Consider the following 25,197-nt stretch of genomic DNA (forward strand, 5'->3'; position numbering starts at 1 on the left):
TTGCACTAGTGGGGATTCTGCTTGCTTCCTAAAGTGCTTCAGCTGGTCATTCCTCTCCGTAGACTTGTAGGTTAACTGATCAGGCTATCCATAGAAGATTGTGTAAGGAGCTCAGGACTGAACAGTTAAAATAGTGACAGAACAATGACAGCACAATTAATGACCATTACAACAATAAATCAATGGAACAAGTTGCCTCCAGAAATTGTGGATGCTCCAACACTGAAGATTTTTAAGAACAGATTGGACAGCCACTTGTCCTATGGTATATCTGTTATCCTTTTATTCTGTTGGATTCTTGATATTTTCTGAGCTTGTTTGTTTACTTGCAAATATTTCATTACTAAGCAAGATAACACCATCAGTGTAAGGAAAAGTAGGGTTTGCTGGCTGTTTATGCATGGTAGCTTACCTTGCCGTTTTGGTGGAAATGTACGGTAGTTTCCTCCTTGATAGTTCTTTGATTTGGGTATTGTTATTTTCTTGATTATTTATCTGATGCTATTTCTGCTTATCAGGTAGTTCGTTGCTGGAAGGATGTATTCTAAGTTGTTTCCTCTTTTGATTGTATTTTTAAAATGATATATAAATGAGATTTGTCTCTTTGTACTTATTAATGTCTGTTTTGTCTTGAAGCCAAGCATCTGGGAATTCTCTAGAATTTTTTGATTCAGCTTGAGGCAAAATGTTGACTTTTCTAGTTGAATCTGTGATCTGAGTGTGGCAAAATAAGGCATATTCATGATGTCTTCTGACAGCCAGTTGGTGTTTATGAATGTGGTCTGCCAATTTTCTATCTATCCATCCTATAACAGTGGCTGTTGTAGTCTTTTCGTTGTTTGTCATAGATGATTCCTATTTTTCATTCTTGGTACTGGGTGTTTTGGTTTGCTTAAGATATTTTGGAGAGATTTTGTTGGTATGCATACTACAGTGATGTTGAGTGCTTGCAGTAGTCTTGGAATGTTTTTGATATACAGAGAGACTTTTTGTAAGTTGTAATGATTGCATTGCAGTGGGTTGTGTAATTAATTACTTTTTGATGAAGTGAGATGGGTATCCATTGTTTTGGAAGACATGGTATGTAGGTGGTATGTTTCCTCTTTTAGGCATTCTGGGTTACTGCAGTATGTTTCTGCATAATGTTCTTATATAGCTTATTTTGTAGGTGGTTGGGTTGCTGCTTTGATAGTGAAACACTTAGTTAGTGTGAGGTTTTCTTTTTAACAAACATAGGTCTCTAATTTGCCATTGTTTTCTCTGTTGATGAAGATATCCAAGATAATAGTGTGTATTTTTCTCTTGTACATTTTATTCCTTTAAAGATGTTGTTGATTGTCTCATGTGTCTTCTATAATTATTCCTTTTCTTATAATGGAAGTGTTATCTACAAAGCAGATCCATATTTTTGATTGTTTGTGTGGGAGTGCTATGCTTCTAGACCAGGAGTGTCCAACCTTGACAACTTTAAGACTTGTGGATTGTAAGTCTCATAATTTCCCAGCACACACGGCTGGCTGGGAAATTCTGGAAGTCAGTCCACAGGTATTAAAGTTGCCAAGGTTGGACACCCCCCTTCTAGACATTGCATCACAGCCTTAGTTATGAATTCTGACTGTGGTGATTCCATGAGTGTTGCTCTGATTTGTTGGTACAGTGTATTTGTCCATCAAATTGAAAGTAGGTTGTGACACAAAGGTCAATGAGTTCTATGAGTCTGTGCATTTAATCAGTGTATTATGTTAGGTTGGATGTATTGCTTAATGATGCTTCAGTAGATTCTTTTGTTAGTCCTGGATCTATTAATATTAAGAATACTGTGAGATTAAGCAATGATTTCCTTCCCTTTTATTTTTAGGTCGTTGATTTTCTCTAGGCACTGTAGTGATGTATTGAACAAGGTATGGATATCAATTTGCTTTTTCATTGGCTGTAATCCTAGACACACTTTTCTTCAGACCAAGCTACATTTACTTGTTTTCTAAAGAGATATAAGTCCGTATTTGTATCTTTTGTTGTTGTTGTTGTTGTTTGTAAAAATGAATAGAATAAATACACCTTTCCCCACAAAATGAAAGGATACAAAATAGATAATAAAATAAGCCCAAGAAAGTGTTCACAATCTATCTAGGGATACATCCCTGATGAATAATTACAATACCAACCTCTCTATAGGCCTCCTACTACAATTGCCACGGACTTAAATATTTTATCAGCAGGTGAAATACTGCTAAATATTTAATTTTACCTGAGGACAAAGAGAATAGTGTAGGTGGGTGATGTTCTTTTATGCAAAATTGTTTATCAATATATGGATACAGTACTGATTAACAAAGTGGAAAGTGTTTTTCCTCCAGTGAAAAATAGCCAAACTATTATTATTTATATGAATTCAAAAACAATTTCATAATACATTTAATTTACGGTAGTTCGAGAGCTGTGTCTTTAATACTCATAGCTATATTTCTAGAAGAAAATTAATTACAAAAAGTTTAAAATCTGGCTTTGCTTGATAATCCTAACTGAGTAAGAAAATTATAATTTCTCTTTAAAAGAAAACCCTATTATCAACTTTTATTTAATTACAGTTCTTTATACAACCATTAATGTTTGGAATTAACAAAAAGTTCTTAATGGCTGCTAGGAGTGATAGTTAAACTAAGTCCTGCAAAGGCAGTAAAGCTCTGGATTCTCTGTGCCATAGAAAAGGAATACAGGCAGTTCTCAAATTATGACCATAATGGAGCCTGCCACTTATTTATTTATTTGTTAAATATATTACCTGTCTATTTCACCATGGGGCTACTCTAGGCAGGTTCATAACTCTTATTATGAATTTATTAAATTCATAAGTCATGACAGTTGTAAAGTAGGTCATGATATGTTTGACCCAATTCAGCAACAACGACAGTGGTCATTGAGTGAACATGGAGGTTGCAAAGTGAACACAGGGTTCATAAAGTGAACATGGTGATTGTTAAGCAAACCCATTGTTCATTATAGAGCATTTTTGCTGAACCATCATCAGTAAAGAGAGCCACTTTGGTTTAATGGTTAAAGCACCAGACTAGAAACCAGGAGATTCTAGTCTGAACTTACACAGGAAAGCCAGCTCTGTGATCTTGTGACCCTGGATGCACAGTCAACAATTTTACTGTCTGTTTACTGTATACTTTATTGCTTTCCTCTTTTTTTCTTTTATGTAGTCATTCATTTTGTTCTAATATTGTAAAATAAATTTTACTTATTTAATTTATTAGCTCCCACCATCTAATGTTTTAAATATTTTAAAATCAAATGTAATTGTTCTTTAAAAACAATAGTAGACATTGCCAGCTTTATCCGCCATTAATGTGTCCAATCGCCTTTTTAAAATGTCTAAATTGGCAGGCATGATAACGATGGCAGTGAATTCCTTTAAATTTATTATATCTATATCTTGCCATGTGTAGCTTTAATGAATGATCTAGCATTATTATATTATACACTTATCTCTTCATCCACAGTTTCCATCTCCTGCATTGTTTATATATCTCTGTTATACACACAGAGGTATATATAGCTAAAAAGCATCAGATACAATTAATTGTTTTTCATAGGAGAGATGTAAGTTTTTACATATTTTAGCTCTACAATATTGTCTTCAAGTATTTGTGACTGGTACTGTACGCACTATTCTCTCTGTCTCTCTCTCTCTCTTTCTCTCTGTATGTGTGTGTATTGGTAGTACAATATATAGTACCAGTACACAATATTTTCTGTTTCCTTTTCCTATTTTTCTTTCAATTTTTGACTTTGGGATTTGAGGATTAGATCTGATTTGACTAGAGAAATATTGTGGTTTCTTAAGTGTATACTTATCAATATTTTACAAGTTTACATTATGTGTTAGATTAAAATCAAGAGAATATGAATATTGATTTTTATAATGTTTATTATTAATATTTTAAGATAGTTTAAATATTGATTATTTGTTTAAATTAGAGGAAGATTATTGTATTACAATTGGAGGTCACTTTTGTTACGTGTACATTTATTTGATGATCTTTTTTTGTCACTCCCGATTTTACAACTGTTTTTGCAATGGTCATTAGCCAAGTGAATCACATGGTTGTTAAGCAAGTCTAGCTTCCCCTATTGATTTTGCTTGTTGAAAGGCCCCTGGGAAAGTCACAAATGTCAATCATATGACTCCAGGATGCTGCAACCATCATAAATATATGCTGGTTGCCAAGCACCTGTATTTTGATCACGTGACCACAGGGACACCGCAACTGACAATAAGTGCAGGATACTTAATGAAACTTCAAACAGTTGTTCAATAAATGGTTACAAGTTGTGGACTACCTATAAAACATTCCTACTTGCACTAAGCTACAGATTTTTTTTTTAATAAGCATTGCTCAGAGCCAGAAAGAAATAATTGAACTTTCCTGACATAATAGAGTTAATGCCAAACCAGGAGTGCTACAAGGGAGGGAGGAATTTTTTATGCTTAATTATGATGGCTACAAATTCACATGCTATGAGTCATTTACCAAATGGTCCCTTCAATCTTTTTCACAAAGCCTTAGGGTTTTTTTTTTATATCAGGATCAATAACAACGGTTTAAAGTTTTTTCTAAAGAAAAACTTTAGTTCTCATAGAGGTATAAATCTGCACCAAGTCATCATTTGATTGTATCACTGCATAGCTGTGCCTGTATATGCAGGTGCATATTATCAACAGCCCCAATTAATTCTCTGCATGATAAAGGCCTTTCCACTGAATGCTTTAGACAATAATTTACATTTTACAACATTGCCCCACTAAGGATTGTTAGATAAGTATTTTCTGACTTCTCAGTCAAGGGCTAAGAGTGACTGGCCCAAAGTCATCCAGCCAGCCATGCCTAAGGGAGGACTTGAACTTGGGTCTCCTTGCTCTTTATCCTTCTTTAACCATTATCAGTGCTGACTCTCATGTATATCTATATCTGTATCTGAATGAATGTGGAGGAAATGTGACTGTGTGTGAGAAAAAATAACCAATGCATTTAAAAATGGAATGACTCCCTTCTTAGTCTTTAAGCAATAAAACCCAATAAAATACCTCTGGCTGGTGTGCTTTATTATTTGCCAATGCATTCAAGTTACTTGTTTATGTAAGATTGTCTATACAGGTAGTCCTCGATTTACAACAGTTTGCATAGTAACCGTTCAAAGTGACAACAGAACTGAAAAAAGTGACTTATGACCAGGGATGGGATTCAAATTTCTTAACAACTGGTTCTGTGGCTGTGGCCTAATTTGTGGGTGTGGCTTGGTAGTCATGTGACTGGCTGGGCATGGCTTGTATGTAAATATTGTAAATACATATGTAAAGTTTGAATTTTTTATTTTTTAAAAAGAGCAACTTTTACCCAAAATCAGGCAAAGCAGGCAAGCAGATTGAACTGCTTGCAGAATCACAGCTTCACTCCCAGATCTACCTTTCTGCAATCTGCTTGCTGAGTCTGCACTGAAAAATAGAAGCTTCAATCCTAAGAAAGGTTCAGCTCTGCTCTCAAGCCACTTCTTCCTCCCCCAACCCCCTGAATACCACCTCTGACTGGGCCTCAGGAAAGCCTCCTGGGTGAGGCAAGTGGGAACGGGAGGAGCCAGCCAATGGTGCGATTTGCCGGTTGTCCGAACTACACAGAATCATAACAACCAGTTCTATAGAACTGGTCCGGACTAGTAGAATCCCACCCCTGCTTACGACCGGTTTTCACACTTAAAACTGTTGAAGCATCCCTATGGTCAGGTGATCAAAATTCAAATACTTGGCAACTGGTTCATATATATGACAGTTGAGTTATCCTGGGGTCATGTGATCCCCTTTTCTGACCTTTTCAACAAGCAAAGTCAATGGGGAAGCCAGATTCCCTTAACAACCATCTTACTAATTTAACAACTGCAGGGATTCACTTAACAACTCTGACAAGGAAGGTCGTAAAATAGGGTGAATTTCACTTAACAAATGTCGCACCTTAGCCACAGAAATTTTGGGCTCAGTTATGGTTGTAAATCAAGGACTACCTATAGTTGTAAGTCACAATGTTTTCAAACTTGGTGATCTATAAAAATAGATCACCAAGTTTGGTGCTGGTAGGATAAATAATGATTTCAAACTGAAATACAAATATAACCATTGTATTTGAGAAGGCAACTGGAAAACAAGGAGAGGAACTATTTCGTTATATTATTATGTTTTCAAGACATCTCCAAAATTAGAATCCAGAGAGCAACTGGCTGTTGTGATTGATTTATTCAGTGATTTTTGTGTTTTTCCACCTAGTGTGTAGAATGTTAAAACATTAAAAAAGCAAACAGGTTTAAAGCAACTAAGCATTTAAAAATACAAAAGGCAGATGTAGAAGTGATGGAAGGAACATCATTTCTCAACAGCTTTAATTTTCCTATGACTAAGTTTAACGTCTGCAGAGTAGCTTATATTCTGCTTCCCTGAAGGGATCCGGGTGGCTGTGGGGGAAAGAGATAATATCTGCCCAGGAACTCATGTCCTTTAAATGAATCAGATCATAATTGGAAGCATTGTGATTAATGAATGCCTTGTTCTTTCACTGAAATCAAAGACATAAGCAACATGGCTTTATATGTGATCTCTTGTGGTTTTCTTGGGAAGGGGTTTAATTCAGTTTCCCAGGATTCAGTTTCTGTCTCCCCTTTCCAAGGAAAAATGTTCTTAGATTGATTTTCTATCTTTTCCTGACACAAGGCTGACCATACAAACCACTTGAGATGCAACCTAGATAATACTGGAGATGACATCTCTTCAGTTCCTATGAGTTGATTTTGGCCTTTATGGTTACACTTCCCCTGCTTCTTTTTTCATAAGTAGTAATTTTCCAGAGTAGCTAGGTTCCACGATAATGTTAAACCTATCTTTAAGAGGAGCCAGGTTTTCACATGATAGTCAGCCGCTCTTAGAAGATAAAGCACCCAAGCACTTTTAAACAGATAGTTTGCCAGTTTAGCTATCTGTCGGTGTTTACTTCTTCCCCAATCAATAAGGAGAGTGATTAATAGATATTTTTCTTCCCGTTAGTACACGTGAAGGGAAATAAAACTAGAAGAATCCACCGATTTCTTTCCTTTAACATTCTGTACAAAACTGTAAAGTAAATACCACTCAATGGTCTTATGACTGATGCAGGTCAGAGTTTGGCCATCAGGACAGGGCAATTTATGATGGCAAATATTTCAGTCAACTCAAGGATATAAAGATGCATGTTAACAGAAGAGCTCTGAAGACTGTTTATTACACTATTTAGATGTGGTACAGATTAGTGCAAAGGCACTAATCATAAGCACCAAGAAGTGACATTCAAGGAAAACATGCTATTCCCTACTCCTATCCCAGAACGTTCCAATTTCATTTTGTTGGCAGCCAAACATCTTTTTGAAGTTTGATCCTTTTGGAACTGCATTTCCTGTTGTGCCTGGATGCAGCAGAAGGACATGCACAGACAACTGCAGAGGAGGAAAGGAATATATTGTTCCAGTTGAGCACAGTCCACAAAATCTAAGTCCTAGTGTTTTCATAATAATTAGAAAAACTATTTCTGCATCATGTAATTGTCCTAAAATTGGGCACGATGAATACAAAGTAGCTGAATAAGATGGGACTTGAAATGATAGGTTATATTGCAGAGACAACTGGTTCTTTGTACATGTGACCTTTTTTGGATTTAGGGCTATTCATTCTGTAGTGCAATTTTTACTTGTAGAAGGATTGCTGAAATGGTGTTCTGTGTTATCCAAGTGGAGATAGCCCACTGAATTCTGCTTGTTTCTAAAAATTATTTTCCAACCATTAATTCGACTTGTAAAACTATTATTACTGAGATATACATTAAGAGACGACCACAATAGCACTTATCTTTTAAAAGCAGCTGCAGTCAGAGATATCTTTAAGTTGAGAACTGTTGGAAGAAATATCCACCTGGTTCAGTGGAGAAAGGCACTGGAGACAAAATGGAGGCTGGAGGTTGATTGGAAAGAGGGTCCATTTATTGATGAAGCAGAACCACCAAGCATTTCTGATTCTGGGCAACTGATCACATGGAGTTGAGAGTGGGGGGTTATACCTTATCTTGTGCTTTGTACTTGAGCTTCCTGTTCCTGTGCAATAACATGTATTCTATTGTCTGTTGTCAGATTCCCATGGGGCCATGTAAGGGGTTATGTAGGGGTCATAGCTGGCTCTATAGGTTGTCTGAGCTCCCAGGTTTGGTTGAAGTTTGAACTGCTGAGATGATGCAATGAATAGGTTTGTGTTCTGAAAGGGTGTTGGGCAATTCCTATTGTGGCTGAGGGCTAAGCGTACCTTTGATGGATCTTGGGTAAGGGTATTTGCTTATGAATAGAGTTAGTTATGTCTTTATCTCTTAAGTGCTGACATCTGCTGTGGGCTATTAAGGAAGGTGGGGGATGCTTTCTCAATCTAAAAATATGTTTCCATTTCTCCCTTTGGGAAATATAATATTCTGCCTTTTTAATATTCCTCAAAATTAATTGTAACCCACAATTAAACAGTAAACAGTTGTATGTATACAGTACTGTGTGTTCACACTAACTCTCAGTTCTCTGAGCCTGGTCTGGCCTGGGCCCATAACCAGTGTTGAGGTAATTCCCCGTTAGGAGAATGAGAGCATACAGGGAGCCGGATTTGAGAGTAGTGTTTGAATAATACACACACAGCACACAGATACACTGTACAGTAAATGTAGGATTTTTTACTGTCAATAAAGGTTTAAGCAAAGTTCAGACACAGTCCAAAGTCATTCACAGGTTAAATCAGTCAGATTTCAGTCCAGGGATAATCCAATATCAAAGTCCAGTGTCAAAAACAGTTCAGTATCAGACTTACATCAAATCCATGAATAACAGTCAATACAGGAACGGCAAAACTCTCCAACAGAAGGAAAAACAGAGACTCACTGAGACACACTCTTTTCTGAGACTAAGACTAAACAACCCAGGTTTCTGGCTCCATCTTATGGCCGTTTGAGAAACCATACCCAACTACAGTTTTGCATTTTCTTAAAGATAGTTTTAAAATGTTTATCCTGGTTTATATATTTTCAACCCAAATAGTTGTTAGGTGACTTACATTCATAACAGTGGCACAACAGGACCTATTATGGATTGTTTGGGAGATAGATCTTCTAATGCAGGGGTATACCTACCGCCCACTTTTGTATCTCTGTTAGTGGTAAAATTCTCTCTAACCGCCTACAGGTTCCACAGTAATGGTGATTTATAAAGTAGGGAACAAAACCCCTACTGCCCACCATGAAAGCTGGAATGCCCACTAGTGGGCGGTAGGGACCAGGTTGACTATCACTGTTCTAATGGAAACCTATCTTCAGAGAAGCAGGCAGGCAGGCAGGCAGGCAGGAAGAAAAAGTTCTGAGAAGAAATATAGCAGATGTAAGATGTTCTGCATTGTCTTTTTGTACTTAAGACAAAACCCGATTTTTTTGCCAGAGAAGAAGAACGCAAAAGCACATGCTGGGTTTTAATGGCCTCTGTCCCAAAGTGCACATTCAATAGTCTGACAGATGAGGAAAAAAACAAGATTAATGTTTTTCAGTATAACAGCATTACCTCTCTTGTTGTAGCAAAAAGGAGTCCAGTAAAACCTTTTCTGACTAACCCATTTTATTAAAAGACATAAGTATTTGTGAACTGCAGCTCAGTTAATCAGATAATAGCTGCAGTTCATAAATACTCATGTCTTATGTAGAGTGGTTCAGTTGAAGTAGGATTTTAATTGGAATGAAGTGGGAGGGGAGGAGGGGAAGACAAATTAGTTATACAGATGCAGGTTTCATGTGAGATAGATTACAAGTGTCTAATCAATTAACAATTGTAATGCATTAAAACCCATTGTGTTTATTGAGATCTTCTGAGATTGCCTGAAACTTCTTGATGTATTAGAGTTCAGCAATTGTTTGGTCAATGGTGGTGGTAAAATCGTGTTTTTGTTTTCAAAATGGGCACTTTGATTGCCATATCCTTGGAGGGTGAAATCTCAGGTGCTACTTTGTCTTTGTTTTGGGCCTGAAATCAAACATGCCCATTAATTGTTTTGCACAAAATTTGATTCCTTTGCCTATGTAGAATTCAAGTGCACTGCTGGCAGATGATGGCCTGTATCTTATTAGAAAAGGAGCATAGAAAGGCATTTCTGGGGGCTTTAATGGTTGGTGTAGATGTGGGGGCAAAGTAGACATCTAGGTTTGTTAAACCTAGAATGTTTCAAGTCTGAATGCAGCAATAGTCCTGCCACCCATTGCCTGAGAAAGTGCAGCGTCATGGCCTAATGTACTGTGGGCTATAGCTTATTAATAACGTACTTGAGTGGTTTAAGAATTATTATGTGTGTAGTGGGGTTCCAGAAATTCTAGCATACCTGGAGCATAACTGCAAGGGTAGGTAGATGTTGGAAGCAATGTATTAGGGATGAACATTAGTTTTCACCTTAAATTAACTAGAGTTCATAGGAAAGATTTTTTACCATATCCTGTCTCTTAAAAACAAGTAGACAACTATTTTACAATGGAACAATAAAAGCATTGTTGGACATTTCTGAAAAAATTAGGATACAAAACCAAACTCTATTTAAATAATTCGGGTAGATCTTTCAAAGCAAATTCACATTTCTAAAGATATGGATATAGAAAACACTGCCTGTCTTGCTATCCTTGATAGTAGAATACCCAACAAAGATTGCTTATTGCCACAGCAGACTGTCTAAGACAGGGCTTACTTACCTCTCCTGGCCCTACCCCACTCCAGATAATGCACCAGAATCAAGTTAGACATGCCATGGCTCTGAGACTATATCCCAAACATACATTTGGAGTTTATTTTTATCTAAAAAACAGGAAAACGTGGGAGAAGTATTGTTGGGTAAAAGAGGTAGAGAACAGAATGTGAAAGAGAGAATATTAAAAAACGTCCTTAAAACAAGCAGCAGATTTTATTTAAGTTCAAACATCCCATAAATAAGTTGTGCCTTGCATTCTCAGGTGCTGCTTTGATTTGAAAGAGAGATAAATATTCTAATATTCAGCATGCTGCTGTCTGAACTGCTAATAAATTGCCAAAGTGGCATAGCAGGGAAAAGACAACAAGTCAGGATGATCAACAGTTCTAAAACTAATACCATCTTATCAGATCAGTTCAGAGAAATGAGATTATGTTTTTCATTACTTCTTTATGAAATTCCTTCTTTAGATAACTGAAGTCTTTATAACTTCCAAAGTACTGTCTAACATTTAAAAGGAGGCTGATTTTTTTATAGTGGGCGTGATGGGAAATAGAGTCTTAAATTTACTAATTATAGTTTATTATTGCATTTGCACCCTTTATGATATAAAGATCTGCAAACTTCAATAAATTAAGTTTTCCGGGATGGGACAATAGCTTGGTAGGGAAAAGTTACACTCTCTATCTTCTTAAGAATTTCCTGGTAAATATACATCTATTATAAGCATCCTTCTCCAAGTAGGAAAGAGGTGCTAAAGGTTCCTTAAAATGGGTACCTATTTAGAATGGAATGTATAGTAGAGACAGAAAGACAAGCAGGGAGGTTCTCATTTTTTTACTTTTGCTATAAACATGATAAAATTCATGTTAGATAACAAGGATTAATACAGCTGAACTATATATCTCACCCATTCTAGTATGACCAATGGTAAGGAAGTTTTGGAACTGTAGTTCAGCAATAACCAGAAGACCAACTGTCTCTTCCTTATATTTTCCTACAATTTCAGAAAAAAATTCAACGGTCTTTGAAAATGGAAAAGGAGTTTATGCTCTTGAGAAAGAACTTAATATATGAAAGGAATCCAGCAAGCCAAATAAGCATGATTACAAGGCATATGCAAAGCAATTTCATTTCTAGGGCTATTTTGTTGGTTTGAAAAATCAAAACCCTCAGTTTTAATTGATCAAATCATAAGGGTACAATCTTGCAAACTTTAATCCTATTGCTAGCAAAATACAATTTCTTATGAGTATATTGTGAAATGACTGCTAATGCTACTCTGGTCTAAGATGAACCAATTGTGTGGTCACACAGCATTTTTAAAAAGCATTGGATACAATTATGCAGTCAGCTGCAAACATACAATAAATCAAAATAATATATGTACATATGAAATCAAGATTTGCAGTAAAATCAACAATGCAATTTTTCTTACCTAGCATCTTTCTGTGGCCACCAGATATATTTAAGTGATAATATTTACATATTCAAAATATGTACCTGAAATATTTAATGCACCAATATTGCATGCACCAATAGAGTAAGCATACTACAGCAAATAGAAATATCTTGGCCTCCTTGGATAATCTTGGAAGTTAAGCAAGTTTGGACCTAATTAAATGCATGGAATTTCAGGACTAAGCTAGGCTAAGCTGGGAAATTGAAAGTAAGAAAGAAATTTCAGAAGGTGATTGGAAATTATTCCCATAACAAAATATGTGCATGGAAATATTAAAATGTGTCTTAACCTAAAAAAGAAAACACAAGCACAAAGATCAAGTTCTTGTCTTGAGGATCTTTGGAATAATGTTTTATATGAGGGATGTAACATAAATATTTTTCAATTTATTATTGTTTGTATTGTTAGAATCCAGAGTCACGTTAGATGGGTCACTATATAATTATAGACCATCGGACCAATCATTCGGCTTGCCTAGGCCACATTGAGTGAAGAGAAATTGTATGTATGTATGATGTATGTATCTGTATGCCTCCCCACACACAAATCACATAATAATGTTAAAAGTCACATAATAATGTTAAATGTGTGGGGCTGTATTATTAGCTGTCCAAAGCCATACAAGGCTTATGGACTACAGGTTGGTCATGCCTGATGTAGACCATAAATCATTAATATCAGCAAACATAATAAACAAAAAAATATAGAGAATAGAGATGAAAAAGGCAAGACTAACTCCCCACAAGAATAATTTCCTTAATGCCTTACTTTATAGCCCCCCTAATTATTTTATTCTTGCTTTGCTCAGTTGTAAGTATTGAGAATGATGTTATGTGTCTTAAATGGGAGGAAGAAGCAGCATTTGAACAAATTAAAATTGGTAATCTGATTATTAACTAAACATTTTAATGGATGCTGGGTTATTGCTGGCATTAATTAACAAGATGCTTCCTAGCTATTCCTGCCATCATAAATCATCCCATCCATCTAATATATAAAGGGTTGCAATCTGACTAAATAAATTAAAGGTTGCCATATTAAAGTTTAAAAAAACATTTGTTAAGATTTAACAAATAATACCAATAATTAATATTAAATTGATAATATTAAATTATTCATTTAGCACTCAAGGTTGTTCTGCAACATCCTGAAATTTGGTTTAATATAGCACACTTAACATATGTTAAGTCTCTCAAGGAAATTGTATAGAAAGAAGCATCTGGTTACAGAAGCAGCTAACAATAGTCTAAACTTGTTGACTAAGTGGCAAGTTCTGTTCCAAGAAAATAATCTGTATCTTGCCAGCATGAGAGATTGAGTGCATGTTTTAACACACTGCAGGCAACCATAATTAGCAAATGATCACTTTATGTATTTGTTACATAGAATGCATCAGCTTGACCTGATTTCCTATTGGTCTCTTGCCAGTGTGCATAGCAGAGGATATGCTAGCAAATTAAATTCTCCTGATTTCATGAGCAAAGTGAACAGTGACAATGATATAATGATACAAAGGCATGCAGAAAAATATCAGAAATCCTGCTGCTTGTAGAGATTAGTGTTGTAGTTCCTTTTCCCTGTCCATATCTGTTAAAAAATGAACATAATTTAGAAATGGGTTTTAAACATTTGAATTTGTAGAAATGAAAACACAATGAAAGGTTTTTAACAGATGGGTGTAAGTTGCCTTCAATATTTAATTTGCCTCAAATGATATCTATGCCATAATAAATAGGCCTATCCTGGTACCAGTAATTTAAATGAAATTTCCCCTGGCATAAGTGATAAAAAGTTCCATCTGCCAATTATCTGTGGGTATTCTGCTACAATTAAATGCTTAGAAACAGGCCAGTAGAAAAAACTGGCAATCTTACTTGGATAGAATTCTCCAGATATGCTTCTAACACATTTGAGTAAACAGTGGGTATCAATAATATGCATACTCCTGAAATTGGATTTGCATTCCTCTTAGAATGCATTAAGATTCCTTCCTATTCTACTTTACAGCTCATTCACCATAATACTATTTCTGCACCTTGTCATGTCAATATCTTTCAACCAGAAAAGAAACTGTTGCTTAGCAATGTCTGTTGCTTAGTTCCCACTCAAGTCTACTACCACAAATCTGGAATTTACAACAATAAGGTGCTGTTAATGGCTCAACTCCACATTAGAAAGTCTTTAAAAACCCACAGTTCCAAATATTTTTACTGTAGGAAGCGCGTATTCTTTCAAATAAAAAGGGCAGGATTAAAAACTTTACATGGCTTTTTTTAGAAAATGATGCCATCTCTCAAAAAAGTGACTTTGTTCTCTCAAGGAATCTGTCTATAATTGATTGGATTGTTGCTGAAGACATGGGAAAATTATGTAGAAATTAACAATTGATTCTCATAAAGAATAATGAAGTTTGATTTATTTCTAATAAGAGTGAAGCAGAAGGAACAGCACTTGCCAGCCTTTTCTCTAAATATTCTTTTTGAGTTAGCAAATAACCAGTTGAAGTAGAAAATGGGGATTTTATCTATGTCTATATACTACTAAAACTCTCATCATGACCTTAACTGGTCGAAATGGTACATCACAGGGCAACAATTTTTGAACTAATATACCTCAATTAGGCTTAAAGAATGCATCCAAAATCTGGAACCCATGACTCAAGAAGGAAAGAAACTTAGGTAAGTTAGGAAAGAAATGCCTCAGTGCTACCGAAGCTGTTGTGGTCACATCATCTTCATTTTCAACCCTCTGTGACCATTTCATGAGCAAACTAAACCAAAATGTATCTGCTCAGAGACCAGTGGTTTGAAAAGTTATTTTTCAACAGACTGAGTGGGATTTGTGCCATTCTTTGTATGTTTATTCAAGTCACTGTGTGCTTATTCATTTATGCAAAGAGCCTGGTGGGATTGTTAAAGTGCTGGCTTAGAAAGCAAGAGACTATATGAATTCTAGTCCTCTTGTTAGCCATGAAAGCTGACTGGCTGACTTTGGGCCAGGCTTCTTTTCTCAGCAAAACCTGAATTCATTGTTTTGGGAAAATAAGAGGTAATAGCTCGGGCCACCGCAAGAAGGCTGGCATAAAATCTCTTTCCCATTTATCTGTCAAATCAATTTTATTTATTGGATTTAGACAAATGGCACTGGATGATTTACAGGTACAATCGATAAAACCATATAAAAGACGTATACTTAAAAATAGAATTAAAAAGAGGAAAGAGTAAAACATAACATTGTCACGACTTTTTATTTTAATCTCATTTTGCCCATGCAGTGTCAGACTTGCATATGCAAAGTTAAATTAAGTGGAGAATTCCCAACGATTCTCAGTAATTTTAGGACTCTTGATAATTATCGAAAGCAATTATTTATCAACCTTCTCTATTTCTATACATTTGGTTATGGAAAGGCAACTGATTTCTAAGAAGATGAGAGTAGGATGATATGTTAGTAGGATTGAAGTAGTCCAAAAATGGGATGGGGTGGAGAGACCTTACCAAACCCCCCCCTCAAAAAAAAATAAAAAACCACACAAATATAAAGCAAGCAAGTCTCTTATGGAATTTTCGAACTGATCAGCACGAAAACTCTGACTTAATCATAGATTTGTAAAGTCTCCGAATTCCAGCCCGTTTTCTTAACGTTCTCGCCAGAATTTATCGCTTCCGCTCTATGGACGAGGCTTTCGACGGCGGCTGCTTTGAGTCAACTTCATTGGAACGCGCGAGAAAAATGGCAGCCTCCTTAGAAGTGTGCCATGTAGCTTGCTCCGCTAACCGCGCCGGCCCCGGAGTGATCTCTTGGGGGAGAGGAACTCTATTGGCGTTCGGGTCCTGTCGCTCTGTCATTCTCTATGACCCGCAGGTGAGGCGTGGACGGAGGTCGAGGATTTGGGGCCGGAGGGCTTCTTCGCGTTCAGCAAGCGAGCTCCCTGAACATGTGTTTTGGAGGCGTGGAATGGGATAGAGGCGCAGGACTGGAGTCGTGGGGTGGTTGATTCCTGCTTCTTCTTGGGTATCTTGATGCAATTTAGTTGGTTGCATTCCCAGTAATGGGGGAAAGTGACTTGCTTTGTTTCTGCGCCTGGTGTTCTTAAAGATACAACACCTTTGGAAAGTATTGATTATAATGGAGTGAGCCTCCTGAACATTACTGGGTGCTGTGTAATTGGTTGGGTATAGGGACAGAGTTTATGGAATAAAGGGATAATAAAAACACAATAAAAGTTACAGAATTTTCTCAGGAGATGCATAAATGCCGGTGTAGCAGAACATTACCATTATAAGTTAAATTACAGGTTATTTTTGTGATTAGCAGCCAAACATCTATAAGATACACCCAAAAATATTCAGAAAACAAAATCCTTGTTTCCAGTGTTTTTAGCCAGGGATTTTTTAAGTTGCTGCAGTTAGTTTACATAATGCTGAGTTGACAAATCACAATATCCACTTGACACAAATCAAGACCCAAATAAACTGAATAAATCTGGTTCCTTATTTGTGAGTCATAAGCTGCCTTGGGTATGGTTTATGATAAAATAGATAAATATTTAAAGTAACAAATATGCATGTGTCAATCATCCTGAAATCTCTGTATGTACAGCAATGCTGCATTGTTTTGCTTTGTTAATGCCTGATAGATGTAGAGAATTCCTAGTAGATGAAATATTTGATATTTTATTCAGTATTCTCCCAGGGTATTCTGACCATTTGAAAAAAAAAATGATACTATTTCAGTGTCTTTGCAGTTAAATTTTTATTTTTTCAATTATTTCTTTTTATTATTGGCTTGTATGTGTGTTTTTTCCTCTAGAAAAGAAAAGTAGTGGGAACACTGAATGGGCATACTGGGAGAATTAATTGTGTTAAGTGGATTCGCAGAAAAGATGGATGTGAGTACAGTATCAATGTGTACACAAAGAATTTTCCTGTTTGTAATGCTGCTGCTGCTTTGTACCTAGAATAATAGAAAATACTGGTGGAGAATTTAAAAGTTGTGTTCATTTATAAAGTAAAGGCATTGTAAATAGGAACATTGAAAAAAAAAACCATGATAGCCTTGTTGCATTGCACTCAGCCAAATTTCCATTGATATAAAAACTATTCCAAGGTTTGGACTTTTTGAGTAAATGCTATACTCGAAGAAATAACAAATATATATGTGTATGTACGTGTGTGTGTGTGTGTGTGTGTGTGTGTGTGTGTGTGTATATATGTATATATATGTATGTATGCTTAAGTTTTCACAGGTACTTACATGTATGGTATTCAGCTTTGTTTGGGTATTTTCCCACGTCATTATAGTTGTGCTTTTAAAGTCGTAGCAACGTTTCGGCAGAATCTCATCTGCCAGAATCTCATCTGTCACAGACAAACACAATACAGAAGTCTGATGATGGCAGATGAGATTCTGCTGAAACGTTGCTACAACTTTAAAAGCACAACTACAATGACGTGGGAAAATACTGGAACAAAGCTGAATGCCATACATGTAAGTACCCGCGAAAACTTAAGAAAACACACACACACACACACACACACACACACACACACACACACATATATATATATATTTGTTTTCTGAGGTTCTCGTGGGTATTTATATGTGGATCTTTGGTTGTTCGGGTTTTCTCCCGCGTAAGATTTGAAGTATCTAGGCAACGTTTCGATGAAGTCTCATTCATCATCTTCAGGCTTCTGTCTCCGGCTCTGTGCTTCTCAGAGTAATGTGAGATTGCAGCTGCTTCCTCCTTTTAACTGCCAGTGGGGTGGGACTTGATTGGGTGGGGGCTTGGCTGTGTTCTGATTGGGTGGGGGTGTGTTCTCATTGGTAGGGGTTTGGCTGTGTTCTGATTGGTTGGGGGGTTAGCCGTGTTCTGATTGGTTATATATATATATATATATATATATATATATAATTTTATTGGTTTTCGATATTATATTTTATTATTTCATTTAAAAATTTAACTTTATTATTTTGGCAGGATATGTGATAATAAAAAAGAAAAAATATACTTTTTCTTTATCAGTAGAGGGAGCTATGATACAGAGACTGTCATAGTCTTCTCTGCTAATAAATGTGGCATTTTTACTCATTTTGTCCTAGAGGAGTATAATGAAAAATGTGCTGAATTTTGCTCCATAAATCAACAGTATTTTTTTAAAAGAATCGAAAGAGCTGTAGCCTCGTAGCAGGTGACAGGCTGGGTAAGGATGGAAAAGGAGCACATGGAAATTGGAAGAGAGTGGGCATACTGATGAAGATGAAGATCAGGCAAAGCTTGGGAAAAGCAGTGGGAAATTCTAGGAAGATTTATTTCATGTTATTTTATTCATGCAATTTCTATGAGTGTTCAATTCACATATTGTAATTCTGAGTGGCTAACATACAGTGTAGATATAGAAGAAAGCATGTAATAAACTTGAAGATCTGAAAGGCAAGGGCAAGGACAGATCATAGAGAAAATCTATATGATATTTGAGACAACACCAACTTGATGGTGCATAAACAAAACAAAAACACACAAACACATCATAAAACAGCATCAATAAGGTCATAATGCATTATTTCAATATTAACAACAGCCTGGGTTATCCAATGTCCTGATCCAACATATTATGGAATTTATGTAACTCTCAATTTTAAATATGCAGAGTTTGGGGTACAGTGGGGGGATTTTTTTTTCCTGTTCAGCAAGTTTTTCCAAAGTACTGTCTGGATTATAATAATAAGAAAGACTTAAATTTGACCATGGACTGCTGTATTATGCTCTTTGAATGCACCCTGAAATAATGGTCAAAGCTTATTTTTTTCCAAAACAGTTATTTATCAGTTATCTAAAATTTACATTAACAGCTTTAATTGATACCCTTCCATTCCCTTGGTCCATAAATATCAATGTTATTTTATTGTTGTATGAGTGCCCTCTGGTGGACATTTGTATATTCAAAATGCATTTCTGAAGGGTATACATTTTTCTAAGCCAATAATGCTTGAAACCTTTTAGAAATTTAGATGTTGGAACTATACTTTTATATATGTGAAGTGACTTCTCTACTATGTTCATTGGCTTCATTAATAAATCAGATTGATTATTTGGTGTGATTCTAGAAGAATTTAACATCAACTGCATACTTCTGTTTTAGTGCTTTTAATCAAGCTATTTAGAAATCCTTCTGTTTATGTTGTAGAAGACTGGGATCTTCATTGTGACCTGCCAAGGTTCCTGCCCACATGATTTTTTTTCATTAAAAAAGAGTGATGAAATATTGGAAAAAAAGCTGCCAGTGATATTTTTTATTTCTAGTAGAGCTTCTGGACCTCAAATGGTCTTTTGAACATTTAGTTAAGTGAAGCCCAAATATTTCAACTGGAAACGTGTAGACCTTCCTGGAAATATGGCAAAATGATCAGATATTAGAAAGTAATCTCTAGTTAACCAGTTTGGTCTAGTGCATAAGGCAAGAAAGTGCACTAGGCAGGAAACCGGAGATCATGCGTTCTAGTCCCACCCTAGGCATGAAAGCCGGCTGGGTGACTTTGGGCTAGTCATTCTCTCTTAGCCTAACTCATTTTGCAGGGTTGTTACTATGGGGAAAATAGGAGAAGGAAGGTGTATTAAGTATGTTCATTGCCTTGAGTTATTTATAAAAATAAAGTTGGGTGGGTAAATAAATAAATAAATACATACGTACGTACGTACATACATACATACACGCACATTAAAAAAAGGAAATGTAGATTATATGGAAGCAATGTCCCAGTAAAATAGTGCTTTGTAACTTGTTAAATTGTTCACAGCAGCCATTTTACAAATGTACAAGACCAGCAGAAATTTTGCAAGAATTCCCCAAGTATACTCTCAATATTTTGTCAGGTAAAAAAAGATTAAGAAGTCCCGCAGAGGAGATAGCAGCTCTCAATTCACATGACCTATATCACAATGGGTTAAAATGCTACATTTAACAACTTAATACTGAGAACGTATTTTGTGATTCTTGGGGTGCCAGGATGCCAGGAGTTGACCAATAGAACTAAGAATTTCTTCCTATCAATAGCATTCTTATGAATAGAAAATGAGGAAAAGATGTAAATTGGTTTGATTTAATATATATAAATCTAATACATAATAAATAAAATATGTGCTGAGAATATAATCCATATCACACACACACACACACACACAATGAAAAGTAATGCCTCAATGTTATAAATCACCAACAGATGGCAGTATAAATAGGGGTCTACAACCCTCGCAAGCCATGAGCGGGCGAGTATGCAAAACTCTATTTGCATAAATGGCAGGTGCGCAAGCCTGCCACTTGGGCAAATGGAGTTAAGTAGATGCGGTGCACATGCTCCTATCACTTGTGGAGAACTTCCCCCTCCGTGCCACCTCCCACACAGCTGCTACTGGCCGGTCCACAGAACTGGAAAGGTTGAGGCCAGCTACTCTAGAAGCTCTCATGTGTTCTTTGGCATCTCTTCTTTCACTTCATTTGGTGGGTTGTTGCTGTGAAAAACAGCAACTTTTGTGTTGCCATAGTTCATGAAATGGAAATCTGCAATGAGTAACCACTGCACTTTAAGCAAAGCACTGTGAAAAAGTATGTAGTAAACATCTACATATATATTTTTTTATAAAGGAATGACATCATCTGTTTAGTGAAAGGCAAAATGAATAAATTTTATTCTAGTAAATTTATGAGATTCTGTTCAGGATTTATTCTACCTTTCTCAATCTGTTAGACTCCAGATGTGTTGGAATCATTTTAAAATTATCAGATAACATGACTATAAAATATACTGGTTAACTCTTTTGAGAATTAATTTTCTGCAGAGAATAAAGCTGGAGAATGTTGATTTATTATCTTTAGAGTGCGAGACTCCCATTTTTTTTCCTTTGGAAGTGACAAGAAAAAAATAAGATGAAAACTAACTCTGTTCTATCATTATATACAAATACATTTTATTCTTAAAAAGAGCAGCTTAGACACAGAGTAGTAGATGAAAAATAATTTTCACCTGGATTGTTCAATCTTTTTATATCCCTCTGTATAATAGCTTATGAAACGGAATTAATATCTGGCGGATCAGATAAAACTCTTATTCTTTGGGAAATTCAAAATGAGAAGGTATGTAAAAATATTATGGTAAGTAAAGACATAAACTTCTATACATGACTTTTAAAAAATAAGTTGAGCAAGAAAAGAAACTAAACCAGAATTTCTTAAATTATTAAATTAATAATTTATTAAAGTTATTGATGTTATCTCCTTTGTGATGTTATGAAAGATACAGCTCCAACTGTGTTCTGTTAAATGGTGTATACAAAGTAAAAGATCTACTGCTATCATCCAAGTTCAAACTTTATTTCATCACGAGAAACACCATGAAATGAAATATAGTTATACAAATTGTCCTCATTTAATTCTACAATTGGGACTGGCAACTTGGTTGTTAAGCGGAAAAGTCACAAAGTAAAAACTGCAGCTATACTTGTGACCTTACTTAAGCATTCCTTTGCTTTAAGGGCCTGCAGAGGACATAAATATGAGGATTGGATCTAAAGTTATTTTTTCATCACTGTTGTAACTGTGAACAGTTGCTAAATGAGGCAGTCACTAAAATGAGGACTGCCGGTATAAGAGTCTGAGTTATGACAAATATGACAAATATTTGTCCTTAATGTAAAAGGAAAAAAAATCTAAATATTTCCTTAAAAGCCTGTGTTTGCAGTATAACGAATTAGAAACTTTTCTAAAATGATGCTTGAGATTCTTTGATATCTGAACTGTGTAATTAGGGCCACGTGCTGTGCTTACATGAAATCTCAAAATATAGTTTGCCTAAGCTATAGTACAGAAATATCCTCATTATTTGAAAAGAATCATCCTCTGTAATCAGCCTTAATACTGCAGCCTTATTTACTTTGGAACCTGCTACAATGCTGGGAAAGGGAAAAAAAGTGAGTTTTTAAGCTACTGGGTTTTTTTGGCATCCTTAAATGCTGCCAGCTGCTATAGCAGCAAGGGGAGATATAACTGTGCTGTGTAAGAGAACAACTTCATCTCTTCCACAATAACAGGAATACTACTCTTGGATTATGAAATGTGACATAGTTTATTATGCTGATAGAAGAGAATTTTTGTAGTTCTGGTTTGATCTGTGAGGCCCTTGGTATTCTTTGAGCTTGGCTGCTTTCTTGCAGATGTTTTATTACTAAACTAGGTAAGTTGTCAGTGCTAGTAGGGAGTGGGATCTGTTCTCACTTTATATTCTAGGCTTGCCTGTCAGTGTTGGTGGGAATGGTCTTGGTTCTTTCATTTGGCTGTGGTTTATTGTTATTTTGTTGGAAGATCCTTGATTGTTTCTTGATTGTTGGTCAGATATTAATCTTGTTAATCTTTGCTCATATTGGTATAGATTACTGATGAGGTGTTTTGGTCTTTTTGTTTCCTTTTTGGCTTTTTGATTATCTCTTTTGAATGAAATGTAGATGCCATTCATGTCTATGTGCTTGTTGATGGCCAATTTGTCTGGAGTGACACCCAAAGATGAGCTGATGAGTAAATGCCTGAAGCAGCAGCAGACATGGAAGGATGATCAAGCAGAGGAAGTGTCATGGCAAAACAAGACATGCTTACGATGTATGATTGATTGATAGATAGCTGAAGTAGCTGACAATCCTATCGGTGGCTTGAAAAGGCTGGATTAAAGCATGAGAATAGACACTAAGCATTAGATCCATAGAAGCAGAGGTCTACCACATTAGACAGGACCCGAGTTGCAGACTGTGCAGGACCTCAGAGACAGTCCAAACATAATGATGGTATAAGATGCAGACAGAAACAGCATAGACTGAATGGCACAGACAAAATTGGGTACAGAACCTTCTGCACAATATATGGGCTAGAGGTGTCAAACTCATGGGCCAGATCCAGCCCACGGGGTGCTTAGATCTGGTCCATGGGGCTTCCCTAGAAGGACCAGCTTCCGGTGACTCTTCCAGGGAAAACAGAGCTTGGGAGGGCCACACGTGGCCCCCCAGGCTCCATTTTCAGCCACAACAGCCTCCTGCAGCCCTCTGCTAGAAAAAATGGAGCTTGGGAAGGCCGTTGTGGCCAAAAATTGAGCCTGGGTGGGCCACGCCAGTCTTCCTGGGCTCTGTTTTTGTTGGCGGAGGGCTGCAGAAGGCCATCGTGGCTGAAAACAGAGCCGCAATGAGAGACGTTGAGCTGGCCACAACCACCCTGCCCACGCCCCTCCCAGCTATGTCCCTCCTGGCCATATCCCCTGCCCTCCCCAAGGTCAAACACAACCTTGATGCGGCCCTCAATGAAATCGAGTTTTACACTACTGGGCTATACCATCTCAAGACTAGATGTGAACTTTTACAGAAGGTTGTGGACAATAACAGGGGTAAGATGCCGTGGGACTTTTAGATTCAGACAGAGAGACAGGTACTGGGCAATCAACCAGACATTATGGTGGAAGACAAGGAGCAGAACACAGTGGAGGTGATAAAAGTAGTGGTGCCCAGTGTCAGGAATATCGGGAAGAAGGAGTATGAGAAGCTAAAGCAGTACCAGGGCCCAAAGGAGGAACTAGAGAGGATGTAAAGTGTAAAGACCAAATTGGTCCCAGAGGTGGTAGGGGAGCACTCAGGGCTGTGACTCCTAAGTGAGGGAAGTGGCTCCAACAGGTCCCAAGAACAACAACAGGTCTCTGTCCAGGAGAGTGCTAAGAAAAAGCTAAGCTACTGCACAGAATAATTAAACTCCCAGACCTCAGGTAGAGGACTCGAGATTGAGTATCATATCACCCATAGGAGTGGGAAAGAATTAAATAAATATCAGAGTGCTTCCACCAATGTCTGTCAATACAGTACTTTGAGGCCCAGTAAAGGACAGAAACAACATCCGCAGTCTCTAAATCAAGGAGAGAAAATGAATCCAAAAGGAAGACAGTCCAAATTTTTCTTTTTTTCTTTTGGAAAATGAATGTCAATGCTCCCTGAAGGAAAAAACTTTCTTATCTTTGAATTAAGAGTTGTCCGCTGTATATAGTTACTATAAGGATCCAAATTGTGTATAGTCTTACTTTATAAACTTCCTCCATACATTGTTTTTAGAAACTATTTTAGAGAATGAAGGTTAGGTGTTAGTACGTACATGGCTCTTACATACATATGGAAAATATTCCATGATAATGTTTAATATTTTCCGCTTTCTTCCATGTTTATGATTTCCCACAACTCTAATGATTGTTAGATAATATAATAATTATATGATTGGTTAACATGTGTTTGGAAAATTATTATGCAATTGCAAAATATTTTTACGTACACCACTCACCTAAAAATAACAATCTGACAACTAAAAAGAAGTATTTCTCTTTTGGAAGGCATGATTGATGACTCTTGGCTGTGGACATATCTCATTGGTGAATATAGGTCCAGGGGGTGGGGGGAAGACCAGGGTCAAGGGTGAAATGAGACATGTCAACTCCTAATAAATCAATCTTTTTCACTCTGAGAGATGCAGCTAGAGACTTATGATTTGAATGGGGGTGGATGTCGGAGTCCTGACACAATCTGTGCATCCTTCACTGATGATAAGTATTTAGGTTATTTTATATAATGGCACCTTGGAAGCTGTTTGAAGATACATTAAATGACAGCCAACAGTTAATATGGGATTATTGTATTCTGGAAATCAGTGCTACTTTTCTCCTTGCATTAAAACTTTTTCTCAAATATGTTTTTGTTCAATTTACCTGAACCTTTTAATTCATTGAATATTCTATCAAAACTTCTAGAATAGTTGCAGAACGATATTGAAACAAATAAAAGCTTTGTAGAGTACATGATTTCTAATTGAATGCAAAAATTGAGCACCCAGTTACACATCTACTT

At 36.4% G+C, this 25,197-nt stretch overlaps 1 protein-coding gene across 2 annotated transcripts in view; it reads left to right on the forward strand.

The window, feature by feature from the left end:
- The first annotated feature begins 15,816 nt into the window (after window positions 1-15,816).
- Window positions 15,817-25,197, forward strand: part of ELP2 (elongator acetyltransferase complex subunit 2) — a 58,929-nt gene continuing 49,548 nt past the window's right edge. Inside the window, exons 1-3 of one of the 2 annotated variants that reach the window (XM_087930688.1) lie at window positions 15,817-16,145; window positions 17,094-17,172; window positions 21,345-21,415. In XM_087930688.1, coding sequence (XP_087786814.1) covers window positions 15,954-16,145; window positions 17,094-17,172; window positions 21,345-21,415 — 342 coding nt within the window. In that variant the 5' untranslated portion in view covers window positions 15,817-15,953. The remainder of the gene's footprint in view (window positions 16,146-17,093; window positions 17,173-21,344; window positions 21,416-25,197) is intronic. The other variant, XM_026701027.2, reaches the window with a different exon arrangement.

The sequence above is a fragment of the Pseudonaja textilis genome, chromosome 3 (assembly GCF_049901715.1).
Source record: "Pseudonaja textilis isolate UNSWEBS1 chromosome 3, rPseTex1.2, whole genome shotgun sequence".
Taxonomy (NCBI): Eukaryota; Metazoa; Chordata; class Lepidosauria; order Squamata; family Elapidae; genus Pseudonaja; species Pseudonaja textilis.